Below are 17,430 nucleotides of genomic sequence, written 5' to 3' on the forward strand. Positions count from 1 at the left end.
GAGTGTTTATGACTCTTATATGCTTGTTCTTCCCCAAGTGATTATCTTAAGAGGTACAGAACCTGCATCACCCTGTTGCAAGCAGCAAGACATTCAGTTTTAACATTAGAGTACATATTCCAACACACATATGTATATATTTATATTTTCCAAATGGTGAGCACTTTTATAATACAGAGGTTACTGGTCTACAAGATAAAAAAATCATGATTGCTGTTAACAGCTTTCTGAATGTAGTGAACAAATTTGGGGAAGATTGGTATGTAATCAAATTTACAACACTTGAAACAATACGATATATGACTAATCTACGAAAACATTTAAAGCGCACATCCAGAAGTCATTAAACAGCAAAAGTGAATGAAAACATTTTATGCTCTAGGGCTTAATCAATGGAAACACAGGATCAAAAACATGCATTTAAATCACAGTCACACAACATTTTGAGTACATCTGAACAATTCAACAGTTATATATATATATAAAATTTACATTCTAAAACAGCAACAGTAATTATGACATAACACCTTGAAACAAAAACATTTAAGTATAACAACATTCATTTCATCATTTTCAATATGTTTCTTATAGCAGTGACTTTAAGAAATCATAGTAGTTTAACTTTTGCTTCTCACATAAACATGTTTCTTTAACTTGTAAGAGATAAGTTAAAAATTCTGGTGAATTTCTTTGAGATGCATGCCTTCTTTGTGAGGTACTCAAGTGTTTTCCATCACATTAGACTGAATATTCACTCAGATAAAAATTTTAGAACTTTCAACACACATGTAACAATTTTCTATTTTCACATGAAACTTCATTATATCATCCATCTAAACAAATACACAGTCTCTAACTTGGAACTATAAATACTCAACTATGTCACACTTTATGGAAATATTGGGACAAGAAGCAATTGATGCTCCATACCCAGTTTTAGATTTATGTCTTTCACTCAACAGTTTTTGAAAAATTGGGAGAATTGCTAGATCCAAAAGCTCTCCCTCTGAAACTGCTGAGCACATTCCCGAGACATTCAACACAGATGATGACGAAACAGTTTTAGATGATGTATAATTTCCATGGGGCTTATATGATGAGATTGTTGAATACAGTCCACCACGGATTGTAGCCACATTTGGTGTACTGTGTACATGAGACATTGCTGACTTCTGTTGCTTCAGAGGTGGTATTGCATCAATGTTACAGTTTCTCAAATCAGCAGGACTCTTCTTTGTAACTGGTTCCACCTCTTGTGGAACATACTGGTGTGGTGTTCTGTGTGATACTGCTGATCTTTCATGACTTTTCTCTGAGACTGATCGCTGGATCACTGTGGACTCAGATCTGTCAGCTTCTGCAAAGAAGAATAATTTTACTTTTTTCATTACATGACAGAAGAATTATGTGGGTAAATGACGGAGTCTGAATATGTTCACTTATGTAATATCAGATTTTTGGAGCCTGCACAATAGAAAAGGAAGATGTACATAATAAACAATATTGTTTGTGAAAGGAAATCGGTCAAGTGTTATTATGAGTAAAAGCTCCTGGTGTGTGCAGATCATGACCCTCAGAAAGGCAACCTGAAACTGAGGAAAAATGTTGGGACATGTTAAAATATTATGTAGTCACACATCCAGTAGACCCTAAATGTAACTGACAACATCCACAATAGCTGATATTCACAAAGTCGATATTATTAAATATAGTTAGAAATCTGTACTTGACTTCTAAGCGAAAAAAAGGAAGAAGGAGGGAGGGAAGATTGGGATTAACATCCCATCAACATCAAGGTTGTTAGAGATGAAGTACAAGCTCAGACCGTGTCTAGGGCAGAGAAGGAAATCAGCTGCTCCCTTTCAAAGTAACCATTGTGGCATTTATCTGGATGGTCAGACTTATGCTGCGTGTCACACATATTTATAGTAAAAATGTGATAGATTTTATAAGACTTTTATCCTTTTCTGTTTTAATCTGTGATGTAGCTGATAAAACAATTAACATAAAATAATGCAATGACTCTATTTTGTGCTCTTGTGTCAGATGATGGGAAGCATTTAGCTTTATTTTATTATATTTTTTACTTGCACAGATGGTTTTTTTGTTTCTTCATGTCAGATTTTATTGTGTTGGAGTCATGTTATAGACAGAAAGTCTCAAATTAGAATAGAACTGGACCACAATATGTGTAACAGTTTCCAGAAAAATAAAATTAGTTTGTTTCATCAGAACATGAGGGGTTGAAATACAAGACATACGTCCTTCTTGTATGTCTATAAGATGTGAAAAACTCTGATCTGATGTTCTGTGACTCTGAAACCACAGACATAGAGAAGTTAAATATCAGGGGTTATAGACTAGCATCATTTTCATATGGAAAAATGAGGAGTTGAACATATGTAAAAGTTGGATGCAAAATGAAAAATATTGGAACAAGAAGTTTTTGTGTAGACCAAACCTAGGAGTATGTGATTGCAAGTTGTCACTGCAGAATACTTTTCTAGTAATTGTAACAGTCTATAGATTTTGTCTAGGAAACTTTCAGTTATTTATGAGAAATCCGTTTGTATTATTGAGGTACTTGTCAGACAAGAAGAAAAGTTAATAGTTTTTGTAGATTTGTGTGCATATTTTTTAAAATATTCCGAAAGGAAAAAATGAACTAGGATCTTTATTTGATTGTTTGTGTCTGATTTCAGTGGTGAATTTTCCAACTCGAATGCAGCAAGGTAGCAGGGCTCTGATTGATAACATGTTTGTAGAGAGTGCTTAGGCTGAAACAATAAAAGTGTACCTGTTTGTTAATGGAATCTCTAATCATGATGCCTAATTAATAGAATAAACAATGTAGCACCCCACAACTCTGAGACATTTTCGTACAAGCAGTGGGGCTTATTGACAAAAATAGGGAGTAATGTTTTAAGAATAAGTTAAAAGAGGAGGCATGGGGTGAGATGCACACAGAAAGAGATGCTAATATGAAATTCTCTATATTCCATGGTGAATTTGTGTCAGAGTTTGAAAGTAGCTTTTCTAAAAAGTTATTCAGAAACTCCATAAAAAGCAATTAAGCCATGGATAGCTATTATGGATTAAAATCTCATTTAAGATGAAAAGGGGAATTTACATAAAGGCCAAAATAAGTCAAGATTTGATGTTACCTGCATTCTACAAAAAACTGCTGGAAACTTGTTAAAATATCCAGAAATATGCACATCCTGAAAGAAACTAATAACACTGATACTAAGATTAAAACTCCATCAGTTATTGTGAAACAGGAGACTGGACAAACAGTTAGTGTCCAAGATACCACAACAATTAATCTAAATGACATTGTTGTGAGTGATAAGTCACAAGCTGCAAGTATTTTTAACAATCACTTTCCAAATGTAGCATCAAAAATAGGATTAAATAGTTCAGGTTGTGGCGACTTTCAACTCTTTGGACTGAACCTCTTTGACTTGAGTTCTATTTGGATGTTTTGTTTTGATTTACATGTCACAATCATGTTCTGATGTGTAATATGGTATATGCAACATAAAGTGTCGTATGCTTACTACTTGTATGGCGTTTTGTGGTTACTAGCTCCACAGCGGTGATCCTGACTTTGTGTGGTTCTCATATTTTCTTCACCATGTTATGCTGTAGACCTCGCATAATGGTCAGAGACAATGGATTCTGATAAAGGCCTTGCCACACCTCGCCTCTTCATGTCTCACAAATCCAAGCCCCCTCCATGAAAAACACGACCACACCATAACACCACCGCCTCCTAATTTTACTGATGCCACTACACACGCTAGCAGATGACGTTCACCGGGCATTCGCCATACCCACACCCTGCCATTGGACGGCCACATTGTGTACTATGATTCGTCACTCCACAAAGCGTTTTTCCACTGTTCAGTCGTCCAATGATTACGCTCCTTACACCAAGCGAGGCGTCGTTTGGCATTTACCGGCGTGATGTGTTATGGGCGGCCGCTCGACCATGAAATCCAAGTTTTCTCACCAGCCGCGTAACTGCTATTGTACTTGCAGTGGATCCTGATGCAGTTTGGGACACCTGTGTGGTGGTCTGGATAGATGTCTGCCTATTACACATTACAACGCTCTTCAACTGTCGGCAGTCTCTTTCAGCCAACAGACGAGGTCGGCCTGTACGCTTTTGTGCTGTACGTGTCCCTTCACGTTTACACTTCACTATCACATTGGAAAGAGTGGGACTGGGAATGTTTAGGAGTGTGGAAATCTCGTGTACAGACATATGACACAAGTGACATCCAATCACCTGACCACGTTCGAAGTCAGTGAGTTCCGCGGAGCATACCTTTCTGCTCTCTCACGATGTCTAATGACTACAGAGGTCGCTAATATGGAGTACCTGGCAGAAGATGGCAGCACAACGCACCTAATATGAAAATCGTATGTTTTTGGGGGTGCTCGGATACTTTTGATCACATGGAGTATGTGTCGTGTGCCGGACCTCAGACTTCTCCTGCGACATCGCCCGCTTAGTTGACTAGTGACTAGTGCGTCAGTTGGCGCGATTACTAGTGGTACGTGCCATAGGTTGCATATCACGGACGGACCACCAGTTCACCACAGACCTCTCCGATTTAACGCTACCGAGTTACGTCATGCTAAGGCTGTAGTACAGGAACTAGGGGTGTTCAAAAGTCTCTATGCAGTGCCGTATGATTATTAGCCGCGCGTGCCGTATGATTGTTCGCCTGTCTGGGTTTTTCAACGAAACAATAAACGCGCAACGATGCTGCAGTGATATTCTGTACCTATTCATACGAGTACAGAAAGGGCAACAGCCTCAACGGGTGCGGGGCAAAGTCAGGACATGCGGGGACCAAGCAGCAATCGGTATTGTAATTGTCAACTGTCGAAGCTGCGTTGGTAAAGTACCGGAACTTCAAGCGCTGATAGAAAGCACCGAAGCTGAAATCGTTATAGGTACAGAAAGCTGGCTTAAGCCAGAGATAAATTCTGCCGAAATTTTTACAAAGGTACAGACGGTGTTTAGAAAGGATAGATTGCATGCAACCGGTGGTGGAGTGTTCATCGCTGTTAGTAGTAGTTTATCCTGTAGTGAAGTAGAAGTGGATAGTTCCTGTGAATTATTATGGGTGGAGGTTACACTAAACAACCGAACTAGGTTAATAATTGGCTCCTTTTACCGACCTCCCGACTCAGCAGCATTAGTGGCAGAACAACTGAGAGAAAATTTGGAATACATTTCACATAAATTTTCTCAGCATGTTATAGTCTTAGGTGGAGATTTCAATTTACCAGATATAGACTGGGACACTCAGATGTTTAGGACGGGTGGTAGGGACAGAGCATCGAGTGACATTATACTGAGAGCACTATCCGAAAATTACCTCGAGCAATTAAACAGAGAACCGACTCGTGGAGATAACATATTGGACCTACTGATAACAAACAGACCCGAACTTTTCGACTCTGTATGTACAGAACAGGGAATCAGTGATCATAAGGCCGTTGCAGCATCCCTGAATATGGAAGTTAATAGGAATATAAAAAAAAAGGGAGGAAGGTTTATCTGTTTAGCAAGAGTAATAGAAGGCAGATTTCAGACTACCTAACAGATCAAAACGAAAATTTCTGTTCCGACACTGACAAAGTTGAGTGTTTATGGAAAAAGTTCAAGGCAATCGTAAAATGCGTTTTAGACAGGTACGTGCCGAGTAAAACTGTGAGGGACGGGAAAAACCCACTGTGGTACAACAACAAAGTTAGGAAACTACTGCGAAAGCAAAGAGAGCTTCATTCCAAGAGCAAACGCAGCCAAAACCTCTCAGACAAACAGAAGCTAAAAGATGTCAAAGTTAGCGTAAGGAGGGCTATGCGTGAAGTGTTCATTGAATTCGAAAGTAAAATTCTATGTACCGACTTGACAGAAAATCCTAGGAAGTTCTGGTCTTACGTTAAATCAGTAAGTGGCTCGAAACAGCATATCCAGACACTACGGGATGATGATGGCATTGAAACAGAGGATGACACGCGTAAAGCTGAAATACTAAACACCTTTTTCCAAAGCTGTTTCACAGAGGAAGACCGCACTGCAGTTCCTTCTCTAAATCCTCGCACAAACGAAAAAATGGCTGACATCGAAATAAGTGTCCAAGGAATAGAAAAGCAACTGGAATCACTCAATAGAGGAAAGTCCACTGGACCTGACGCGATACCAATTCGATTCTACACAGAGTACGCGAAAGAACTTGCCCCCCTTCTAACAGCCGTGTACCGCAAGTCTCTAGAGGAACGGAGGGTTCCAAATGATTGGAAAAGAGCACAGATAGTCCCAGTCTTCAAGAAGGGTCGTCGAGCAGATGCGCAAAACTATAGACCTATATCTCTTACGTCGATCTCTTGTAGAATTTTAGAACATGTTTTTTGCTCGCGTATCATGTCATTTCTGGAAACCCAGAATCTACTATGTAGGAATCAACATGGATTCCGGAAACAGCGATCGTGTGAGACCCAACTCGCCTTATTTGTTCATGAGACCCAGAAAATATTAGATACAGGCTCCCAGGTAGATGCTATTTTTCTTGACTTCCGGAAGGCGTTCGATACAGTTCCGCACTGTCGCCTGATAAACAAAGTAAGAGCCTACGGAATATCAGACCAGCTGTGTGGCTGGATTGAAGAGTTTTTAGCAAACAGAACACAGCATGTTGTTATCAATGGAGAGACGTCTACAGACGTTAAAGTAACCTCTGGCGTGCCACAGGGGAGTGTTATGGGACCATTGCTTTTCACAATATATATAAATGACTTAGTAGATAGTGTCGGGGTTCCATGCGGCTTTTCGCGGATGATGCTGTAGTATACAGAGAAGTTGCTGCATTAGAAAATTGTAGCGAAATACAGGAAGATCTGCAGCGGATAGGCACTTGGTGCAGGGAGTGGCAACTGACCCTTAACATAGACAAATGTAATGTATTGCGAATACATAGAAAGAAGGATCCTTTATTGTATGATTATATGATATCGGAACAAACACTGGTAGCAGTTACTTCTGTAAAATATCTGGGAGTATGTGTACGGAACGATTTGAAGTGGAATGATCATATAAAATTAATGGTTGGTAAGGCGGGTACCAGGTTGAGATTCATTGGGAGAGTGCTTAGAAAATGTAGTCCATCAACAAAGGAGGTGGCTTACAAAACACTCGTTCGACCTATACTTGAGTATTGCTCATCAGTTTGGGATCCGTACCAGGTCGGGTTGTCGGAGGAGATAGAAAAGATCCAAAGAAGAGCGGCGCGTTTCGTCACCGGTTTATTTGGTAACCGTGATAGCGTTACGGAGATGTTTAATAAACTCAAGTGGCAGACTCTGCAAGAGAGGCGCTCTGCATCGCGGTGTAGCTTGCTCGCCAGGTTTCGAGAGGGTGCGTTTCTGGATGAGGTATCGAATATATTGCTTCCCCCTACTTATACTTCCCGAGGAGATCACGAATGTAAAATTAGAGAGATTCGAGCGCGCACGGAGGCTTTCAGACAGTCGTTCTTCCCGCGAACCATACGCGACTGGAACAGGAAAGGGAGGTAATGACAGTGGCACGTAAAGTGCCCTCCGCCACACACCGTTGGGTGGCTTGCGGAGTATCAATGTAGATGTAGATGTAGAACTTGTGTTAAGTGAAATACTGAACGGTTATTTTCAACAAGATGGTGCAACCGCGCATACAGCTCATGTTTCAATGTCACTGCTTGCTGATGTTTTTGGTGATCACATAATTTCACAGGGACTTTGGCCTCCACGATCGCCTAACCTAACACCACCTGACTTTTTCTTCTGGGGTGCAGTGAAAGCAACTGTCTATAAAAACCGTCCAAAATCCATCGATGAATTGAAAACTGCAATATCCACTTTCACTACTTCTGTTACAGTAGAAATTTTACAGCTTGTGTTTGGAAACATGATTAGACGAATTCAATTGTGTATCCAACAACAGGGGGGACACTTTCAACATTTAATGTGAATACTCAATAAATTAACAACTTGTATTTCAGTGAGTTTCATTTCGGTATATTCTCTGCGGCATACGGCACGCGCGGCTAACAACCATACGGCACTGCGGAGAGACTTTTTGAACACCCCGTATTAGATATGGGTATTGTATGCCCTTCCGATAGCACCTGGTTGTCCTCTATTCACATGGTAAAAAAAGACGGTTCTTTCCGCTTCTGTGGGGACTACTACAAACTGAACGCTCGTATGTCTTTGGACAGCTTCCCAATTCCCCACATTCAGGACTTCGCCCAGGAACTACACGATTTGCAAGTTTTCAGTGTGATCGACTGCCGCAAAGCATACCATCAGATTCGGACGTTAAGGTAAAGATTCCGAGAAAAGCGATCACTACCCTGTTTGTATTGTTCGAATGCTGCTTCATGCCGTATGGTCTAAAAATCGCAGTTCAAACTTGGCAGTGATTTATTGATTCTATACTGTTTTCGCTTCCAGTTTGCTTCGCGTACCGGGATGATACCCTCATTTTTTCTTCCTCCATCGAGGAACATGAACGTCATCTTCAACAGGTGCTACGAGTCCTTTCTGACCACGCTATGGAAATCAACCACGAAAATTCACAACTCCTATGCTCCCGCATCCAGTTTCTTGGACATTTAGTCTCATCTGAGGGTATCAGCCCGACGTCAAATCGCGTTGATTTCATGAGTAAACTCCCTCTCCTTGAAAACTATTGAGAATTGAGGCAGTTTCTTGGGACGACGAACATTATTTGACGTCATGATCACCGTGCTGTCTGTCTTCAAATCTCTTTAACCAACGCTTTGGCTGGAGGAAAAAAAAAAAAAAAAACCACTTCCGTTCTCATAAGGTTCAGTGGTCCCAAGACATTAAGTGCTCTTTGCCGTGACTTCAAGACGGCCTTTACAAATGCAGTCACGCTGGCACACATCATATCCCTGATGCTCGCCTATCCATCACTGCTGATGCGAGTGAAATCTCCATCGGAGCTGTTTTGCAGCAACATGTATGTGATCTCTCTCAGCCTCTGCATTTCTTCTCCAAAAATCTTACACCCTCTCAGTGTAAATGTTCCGCCTTAGTCAGGGAGCTCCTGGCCATTTAAGAGGCTACACATGACTTCTGAAAGGACATCGAGGGACGAGAAGTCATTGTTCACAGACCACTGACCGTTGGCTGGGGCCCTTTGCAACGCCTTGCCTGGCATACCCCTCTCCGCTTTCGCCATATGGACCTCTTATGTCAATATTCGACTGATATCTGTTACACTAGAGGGGCAGACTGGATGTCATTTGTGTATGCTACCTCTTCTGCCACTGGCCTGAACGAACTCACGAGACAACTACTTCTGGATGCAGATGTGCTGGACTTGGTCAACGACCCTTCTGCATCCATGATCATACAATCCCGTCACCTCCCTGTGAGATATTCATGGCTGTGGCCGCCAGTATTTTATTTTGCTAAAAACTCGCCTTGATGCAGCTTGATGCACGTGAAGTAGCGTATGGTGCAAAAGTGGAGCGATGTACAAGCGAGATATGGTACAGTATGTACCAGTCCCGTGGGAGAGTCCGCCAATTGTACTGAACTTGTTTCTGATTGGTCGGCACGTTCGGGTGTTAGGAGCCAAAACGCCTAACTACTCTTATTAATTATTTACATTCTTTTCATTGTATTTAATGTTTTCAGTATGACAATCTCTGATGGTCACCGTACGAGACTATGGTTTTTGTTTATTAAATTTCACTAGTTTTGGGAAACGTAAGTGTAACGATATTGCAACTGAAGTGCTTTGGACACCTTCAGTTCGCTTTGGCGCGCCCGGGAGACGAAGTACTTTGGCTGCGCTAATCACTCTGTTTCGGTCGTTCTTCAGAGTCGGATATGTAACTCTGTTTCGAGCGTTCTGGAGGGACGGACACGTATCTCTATGTCGGAAGTTGGATGGAAAAGTTACCTTACAATTAAGAAAGCTGTGTCGAGTGTTGTAAAAGACAGAGTAAAATGTGTGAACATTTAAATAATAACCAAACAGGATACATTAATGAGAAGTATCGCCTACCATCATTGTCAGTACTACAGATCTTGCCCTCTGTAGATATAGAGACTAACCTGGGCAGTTGGCATCCCATAAAAAGCATAATCACAGGTTCAAGGTAACAGCATAGCAGCCTCCACCGAAGAAGATCCCACGACCGACGAGCTGTCTTCTGCTCTGGGGACACAACTCTAGAAGACGACAGGTTGGTGGAAAGAATGGTCAGAAACTCTTATTCAACCTCTCCAGATCTCTCCAGCTTCCAGATCTGACTTCCAAAGGGACACACAATTTATACCTGGCTCGATATCTCCAATTTTATGTGATGTTTCCACGGGTATTCCCGTACTTCTGGTTCCTGAATTTCTTCGCTTTCAAGCTTTTTCGGCCTTACATAACCTGGTTCACCCTGGCATTAAGGCTACTACTAGATTGGTCACGAGCGTTTCGTGTGGCGGGGCATTAACAAGGACTGCCGTGCTTGGGTCTTGGGCTGCCTCCCTTTCCAACGTAGCCAAATTTGTCGGCACGTCCAACTGCCATTAGGCAAGTCTGACACCCCTAAAGGCAGATTACGCCATGTTCACCTCAGCCTCATTGGGTCCTTACCCCCCTTCAGGCAGTTGTCAGTACATATTATCGATTACTGATCGCACCACCAAGTGGGTCGAAGCAGTTCCTTTATCTGAGCGTTCATCAGTAACTGGCTCGCACGTTTCAGCTGCCATCCATCACCACCGACCATGGGTGGCAATTGGAGTCGTTACTTTTCACTTAACTGTGTGATATGTATGGCTCTAACAGATTCCACACAACGGCATATCATCCTTAGGGTAACGACTTCTTGGAGCGTAGGCACAGGACTCTAAAAACTGCTTTTATACGCCATGACACCTCCTGGGTTCCTTAGGGATCCGCACTGCTTTCAAAGACGGTCTACGCGCCTCTTTGGCTGAGATTTTGTACAGGGACACTCTTAATCTTCCAGCCCAGTTTGTCGAGAATGATGCTGCTCCTGCTTTGACCGAGCTGCTTACCTTTGTCGAATCTGTACGCTCACACATGGCCCGCATGTCACTCTATGCCTCGAGTGTTCCTACATAAAGAGTTCCCACATTGCGAATACGTGATGCTGTGTGAGTATGTGTGTTTGGATTGCCTTTCGACCTCCATATTCGGGTCCCCAAAAGGTCATTGCCCGTGCTGTGAACACTATCGACACTTGTCTCCAAGACAAATACCATACGGTGTTGCTCAACTGCGTGAAACTTGTATGGATCCTGAACGACTCCACTGCCTCTCCTTGTGCTTCTACCGAGTCATCGTCCAGTGCAGACTTCCTATCCCATAATACCAACCAACGGACACTGTGTGCTGCCCCTCTCAGTGAAAGTGATGCGTAAGCAGTGCTGTTCAACCATTTTGATGCGGAAATCCACTTGACTGCTACCTCCTCGTGCGTGCCTGCTACCATGCCTCAGGAACCGTCGCCCTCTTCCACTCACTCGGGCTTCGCGAGATTCGTCATCGATGTCTCAGTGTACCCACCCAATCGACGATCTCTCTCTTCAGCTGCGAGATGAGGTGCTGTTCGTGCTGCTCCCTCATCCGCGCTCTGTGGAGGATCCTTCCACTGGCTACGCTACGGTGCTTCGCACCTTCCACACTCCGCCTGCCACAGATGAAGACAATCTTTCTGTCTTCATCGATTCAGGCGGATGCCTTAAGCCGTCGGCACACGGACCGTGCTGCCGAATGTTAACGTTGAGCGTGCCAAGTTCAACGTGCTTCTGAACGCTTAGGAATGATGCGACATGTGCATACGGTACGTGGACCCCAACGTGGTATACGCGATCGTAACGCACTCAAGCGACAGTTGAGGGGTGTTTCTAGTTCGTTAATCACACTGTTTACTGAACGAGCGCGCGTTAAATTCCCACGTTAGCTCTATTAAAACGCACATTTTCACCATCGTCCACGAAAAGGAAAGTACCATGTCCTATCAATAAGGACACAGGCTTATAAAAGTTCCATTACAAACAGTGCGTTACAAAATTGGAATACTTCTCCGCATAAGATAAACATTATTTCATCATTCCCACATTTTAGTGAAACCCCAAGGTCAGTCTTACTTGGTCACTGTTCCTACCCAGTAGCAGAATCTTTGCAACATGTGAATTACGAAGCGTAAAAAAAGAAGGATCAAAATATCTTTATACAAGTTGCGTATGCTGTCCTTTAGCCAATCGAACAAAGTCACCCCTCAAAAAAGGTGAACTTGTATTTACATAAAATCAAACATTATAGTCTATACTTATATTAAACTAATAATAAAGTATCAGAACCTAATAAAAACGCGAATGTTAGGAAAAAAATTGTTGTGTCAGGACGCGAACCACCGTCCCAGCAAAAAAACTCATTGTTATACAGTGACGCCATTTATTACGCTAAACCAACATCACATTTTCTGCATCTAATCATAGTATCTTACCTCTTGCTAAAAACTTTAATCGTAGATATTTTACTAACTGAAATTTAATTATAACACATTGTACCAAGAACAATGCGTTTTGGGTGGATCTTCAGTGTGTCGCTGCCTTCAAATAGCCTACTCTCATTATACGCAAGTTACAATAATTCTTTTGCCATGAATATGATCTTTCTCATTATTTTGTTGGAACAAATCACACAGTTAACAACGGGTTTTGCAGTGATTCTCAATTTGCTGGTGCTCGGAACGGCATATATACGTATAGGCTTGAAAAGAATGCCAATATGGCGCCTCACAACTCTGTGCTGAAGGGAGAGGGCGTGCGTGTGACGTAGGTGGCGTTGTGCCATCTCATTGGTCAACGCTCAGACGCACACTCAGAATATCTGACATGCCAGATATTGCTCTGCACGTTCGGAAAGACTCCCGAACGTGCTATTCCATGCTGTGACGTCAGAAACACGGCACGCTCAACGCTCAACGTTCTGATGCACGGTCCGTATGCCGACGGCTTTACCATCGTCGTCCAATTTCTTCAGTGACACACTCCATCACTACCACACTCCGTGCCCGTCACCAGAGCGGGTCGTCCCGCACGTCTCCCCAATGGTTCCGCGATTTCTAGGTGCCCACCATAACGGTCGAGCCTACACCCACCATGTCTGACGATCCGTCGTCGACTCCTCAGTCCCGCCGGACTGTCACTTACACCACCGACGACACAATCCTTCGTCATTTCCCATGCTTCAGGTTGCGGAGGGGGGGGGGGGGGGGGGATGTTTCTGTGTTGACTATCGATATGCGGTAGTCGCCTATTTGGACCTTTGGACTGAACGTTCTATTCGGATTTTTTGTTTTGATGTACACGTATGCGATCATGCTCTGCTGTGTGGTATGTGTAACATAAAGTGTTGTACGCTTATTACTTGCATTTTGTGGTTACTATCAAACATTCGTACATAGATCCACAACCAGGAGAAGCAAGAAAATAGACCTATATTAAAAGTGTAATTCCACAAAACGTTTACAAATAGAAGTACCACCAACGTCCTCCACTGAAGATAATGGAATTATAAAAGTTACTGCCGGGCGCTGTGGCCGAGCGGTTCTAGGCGCTTCAGTCCGGAACCGCACTGCTGCGACTGTCGCACGTTCGAATCCTGCCTCGGGCATGGATGTGTGTGATGTCCTTAGGTTAGTTAGGTTCAAGAACTCTCAGCATTGCAACGCGTCAGCAATCGTTAAGTATCGAAATAATTATGAAAAATCCGCCTCGGTTGCACAAACTACCTGGTGTTTACCTAGGTTACAGCGTGGATAACCACGCCTTCTTCAGAACAAATATAAAACAGCTTGCCTAGCATAGCATAGCACAGCTTGCCTAGCGTAGCTATCTTTTTAGTTTAGTTGTAATTTCTGCCTAATTCTAGGGCCTCCATATTAGCTTGTGCCTGATTTACCATCCGTGCACAAATTTGTCGTGCGTTGCTATTAAATATGTCTTAATTCCCGCATCATCGCTTTTATCATTTGCTCAATTTGCTATTTGTGCGACAACTTTTGGCAATCAGTTAGGTCCCGATCCTTGTTAACTTTGTAATCCCGCTCCCATGCATAAGAAGAGCGTTTCCTGGCCGCGCGCATGCGCAGTGATTTCGATAGCCGCGCATGTGAGCAACCTGCGGTGCCTCAGTTCGGTGGAGAGCTAGCTGGGGTGAGGCAGCACACACAGGGCTGAGATAAGTAATATTATTAATTTGGTACATATGTACCAAACAAAAGAAAAATTCGGAGTAGGTATTAAAATTCATGGAGAAGAAGTAAAAACTTTGAGGTTTGCCGATGACATTGTAATTCTGTCAGAGACAGCAAAGGACTTGGAAGAGCAGTTGAACGGAATGGACAGTGTCTTGAAAGGAGGATATAAGATGAACATCAACAAAAGCAAAACGAGGATAATGGAATGTAGTCAAATTAAATCGGGTGATGCTGACGGGATTAGATTAGGAAATGAGACACTTACAGTAGTAAAGGAGTTTTGCTATTTAGGGAGTAAAATAACTGATGATGGTCGAAGTAGAGAGGATATAAAATGTAGACTGGCAATGGCAAGGAAATCGTTTCTGAAGAAGAGAAATTTGTTAACATCGAGTATAGATTTAAGTGTCAGGAAGTCGTTTCTGAAAGTATTTGTATGGAGTGTAGCCATGTATGGAAGTGAAACATGGACGATAACCAGTTTGGACAAGAAGAGAATAGAAGCTTTCGAAATGTGGTGCTACAGAAGAATGCTGAAGATAAGGTGGGTAGATCACGTAACTAATGAGGAGGTATTGAATAGGATTGGGGAGAAGAGAAGTTTGTGGCACAACTTGACTAGAAGAAGGGATCGGTTGGTAGGACATGTTTTGAGGCATCGAGGGATCACCAATTTAGCATTGGAGGGCAGCGTGGAGGGGAAAAATCGTAGAGGGATACCAAGAGATCAATACACTAAGCAGATTCAGAAGGATGTAGGTTGCAGTAGGTACTGGGAGATGAAGAAGCTTGCACAGGATAGAGTAGCATGGAGAGCTGCATCAAACCAGTCTCAGGACTGAAGACCACAACACAACAACATATGTACCGTGTATTTGTAAAAATTTTTTATGGAGTCTTGCCGCTGTAGGTGTTGATTTTAGCCTTTGACTAACCCTATTTAGGCAAGCTGTTTTATGTTTGTTCTGAGGAAGGCGTGGTTAACAACGCTAAACCTAGGTAAACACCAGGTAGTTTGTGCAATCGAGGCGGATTTTTCATAATTATTTAGTTAGGTTTACGTAGTTCTAAGTCTAGGGGACTGATGACCTCAGATGTTAAGTCCCATAGTGCTTAGAACCATCTGAACCATAAAAGTTACAAAAAAAAATTTCCAGGCAGATTAAAATATGAAATTGTTAAATTTCTTCAAAAGAAAGGTGACAAGGAAGACTTAAATAATTATCATCCAATTTCCTTACTGACATCTTTTTAGTAAAATATTCGAAAAAGCAATGTACTGAAGAATAGTCTCTCATTTAAGTATAAACAATTTACTTAGCATATTCGCAGTTTTGATTCCAGAAGGGTTGGTCGACTGGGAACGCTATTTATACACTCACTTACCAAATACTCGCAGCACAAGCCTTAAACAATAAAATATCACCAGTTGGTAGTGTGATCTTTCCAAGGAGCTTGATTACATTGCTCGTGTTACTTTCTTCGAAAAACTTCCGTTTTATGGACTTGACGGCTTTACACACAATTGGGGGAATCATATTTAAAAACTTTTAGAGAGACATAAAAGTTTAAACTGAGTGAAAATCGCGCTCTGGGGAAGTACGTGCCGACGGAAACACACACCGTGGTTTAACAGCAAAATTAGAAAAATGCTGAGAAAACAGAGTAAATGGCATTCTCGATTCGAAAAAGAATGCAGGAATGTCGACAGGCAAAAGTTAGTAGAAATTCATGCGTCTATAAAAAGATCGATGCGTAAGGCATGCGACTTCCGCCGTCTTACCCTAACGAAAGCTCTTGCCGAAAAGCCGAGAAAATTTTGGTCTTACGTAAAATCAATAAGCGGGTGAAAAGCTTCTAGCAAGTCGCCCGTCGACCAGTCTGGTGTGGCAACAGAAGACAGCAAAAGGAAAGCTGAAGTTTTAAATTTCCCGTTTAAAAAGTCGTTCCTGCAGTCGCGCTGACTCCCGTTTAGAGGACACAGTAATAGTCATTCCTGGCGTCGAGAAGTAACTGAAAGACATTGAAAACAAGGTACCGGTAAGTCGCCAGGTCCGGAGGGAATCCCAATTGTGCTTTGCGATTGTTCCCTTACTTAGCTTGCATTAATCGCGAATCTCTCGCCCAGTGCTTGGAAGCAAGCGACTGGAAAAAAACGTAGGCGACTCCTATTTATAAGAAGAGAAAAGAACGGACCCAAAAAAATTACAGACCAATATCCTTAACATCTGTTTGCTGCAGAATTATTGAACATATTCTACGATTGAATATAATATACATCCAGGAGACGGAAAAGCATTTGTCCACAAATCAGCACGGATTTAGAAAGCATCACTTGTGCGAAATTCTGCTTGCCCTTTCCTCACATGATATCCTGCGAACCATGGATGAAGAGCAACAGGCTGATTCCATGTTTCTAGATTTATGGAAAGCATTTGACACGGTGCCTCAATGAATACCGTTGACGAAGGTTCGAGTGTGTGGAATAGGTTCTCAGTCAATGAGTGTATCGAATACTTCTTATGTAATGGAACCCAGTACATTGTCTTCGAAGACAAAAGTTCACCGAGTCAAGGGTATCGCCAAAAGTGCCCCAGGTTAGAGGGATAGGATACATACACGATCTAACGATAGGGTGAGCAGCAGTTTGTGATTGTTTGGTGTGGAAGGTGTAATATATTGGAAAGTATCATCGTTGAGTGGCTGTAGAAGGATACATGAAAACTCAAATAAAATTCCTGTTCGGTGTGATGAATGCCAGCTTGCAATGCATGCTGAAAAATGCAAGTTAATGTAGAGGACTAAGAAAAAAAATCATGTAATATTCGAATACAGTATTAGTGGTATGCTGCTTGACACATTCAAGACGATTAAATACGTAGGTGTAAAATTGCAAAGCAATATGAAATTGAATGTGTGATCGACTTCAGTTTATTGGGAGAATTTTGGGAAGTGTAGCTCATCTAGGAAGGAGACCACATATAGAACACTAGCGTGATCCATTCTTGAGTACTGTTCAAGTGTTTGGGATCCCCATGTGGTCGGATTAAAGGAAGACAGCAAAGTAATTCAGAGGCATGGTGCTAGATTTGTTAGCGGTAGG

The 17,430-nt window shown here is 42.2% G+C and overlaps 1 protein-coding gene across 1 annotated transcript in view; it reads right to left on the reverse strand.

Annotated features, from left to right (window-relative positions):
• Nucleotides 1-648: 648 nt before the first annotated feature.
• The window catches only part of LOC124556380 (gamma-aminobutyric acid type B receptor subunit 2), a 328,860-nt gene continuing 312,078 nt past the window's right edge, over nt 649-17,430 (reverse strand). Inside the window, exon 15 of the mRNA XM_047130343.1 lies at nt 649-1,357. Within this exon, the coding sequence (XP_046986299.1) occupies nt 864-1,357 (494 nt within the window). The 3' untranslated portion in view covers nt 649-863. The remainder of the gene's footprint in view (nt 1,358-17,430) is intronic.

The sequence above is a fragment of the Schistocerca americana genome, chromosome X (assembly GCF_021461395.2).
Source record: "Schistocerca americana isolate TAMUIC-IGC-003095 chromosome X, iqSchAmer2.1, whole genome shotgun sequence".
Classification (NCBI taxonomy): Eukaryota; Metazoa; Arthropoda; class Insecta; order Orthoptera; family Acrididae; genus Schistocerca; species Schistocerca americana.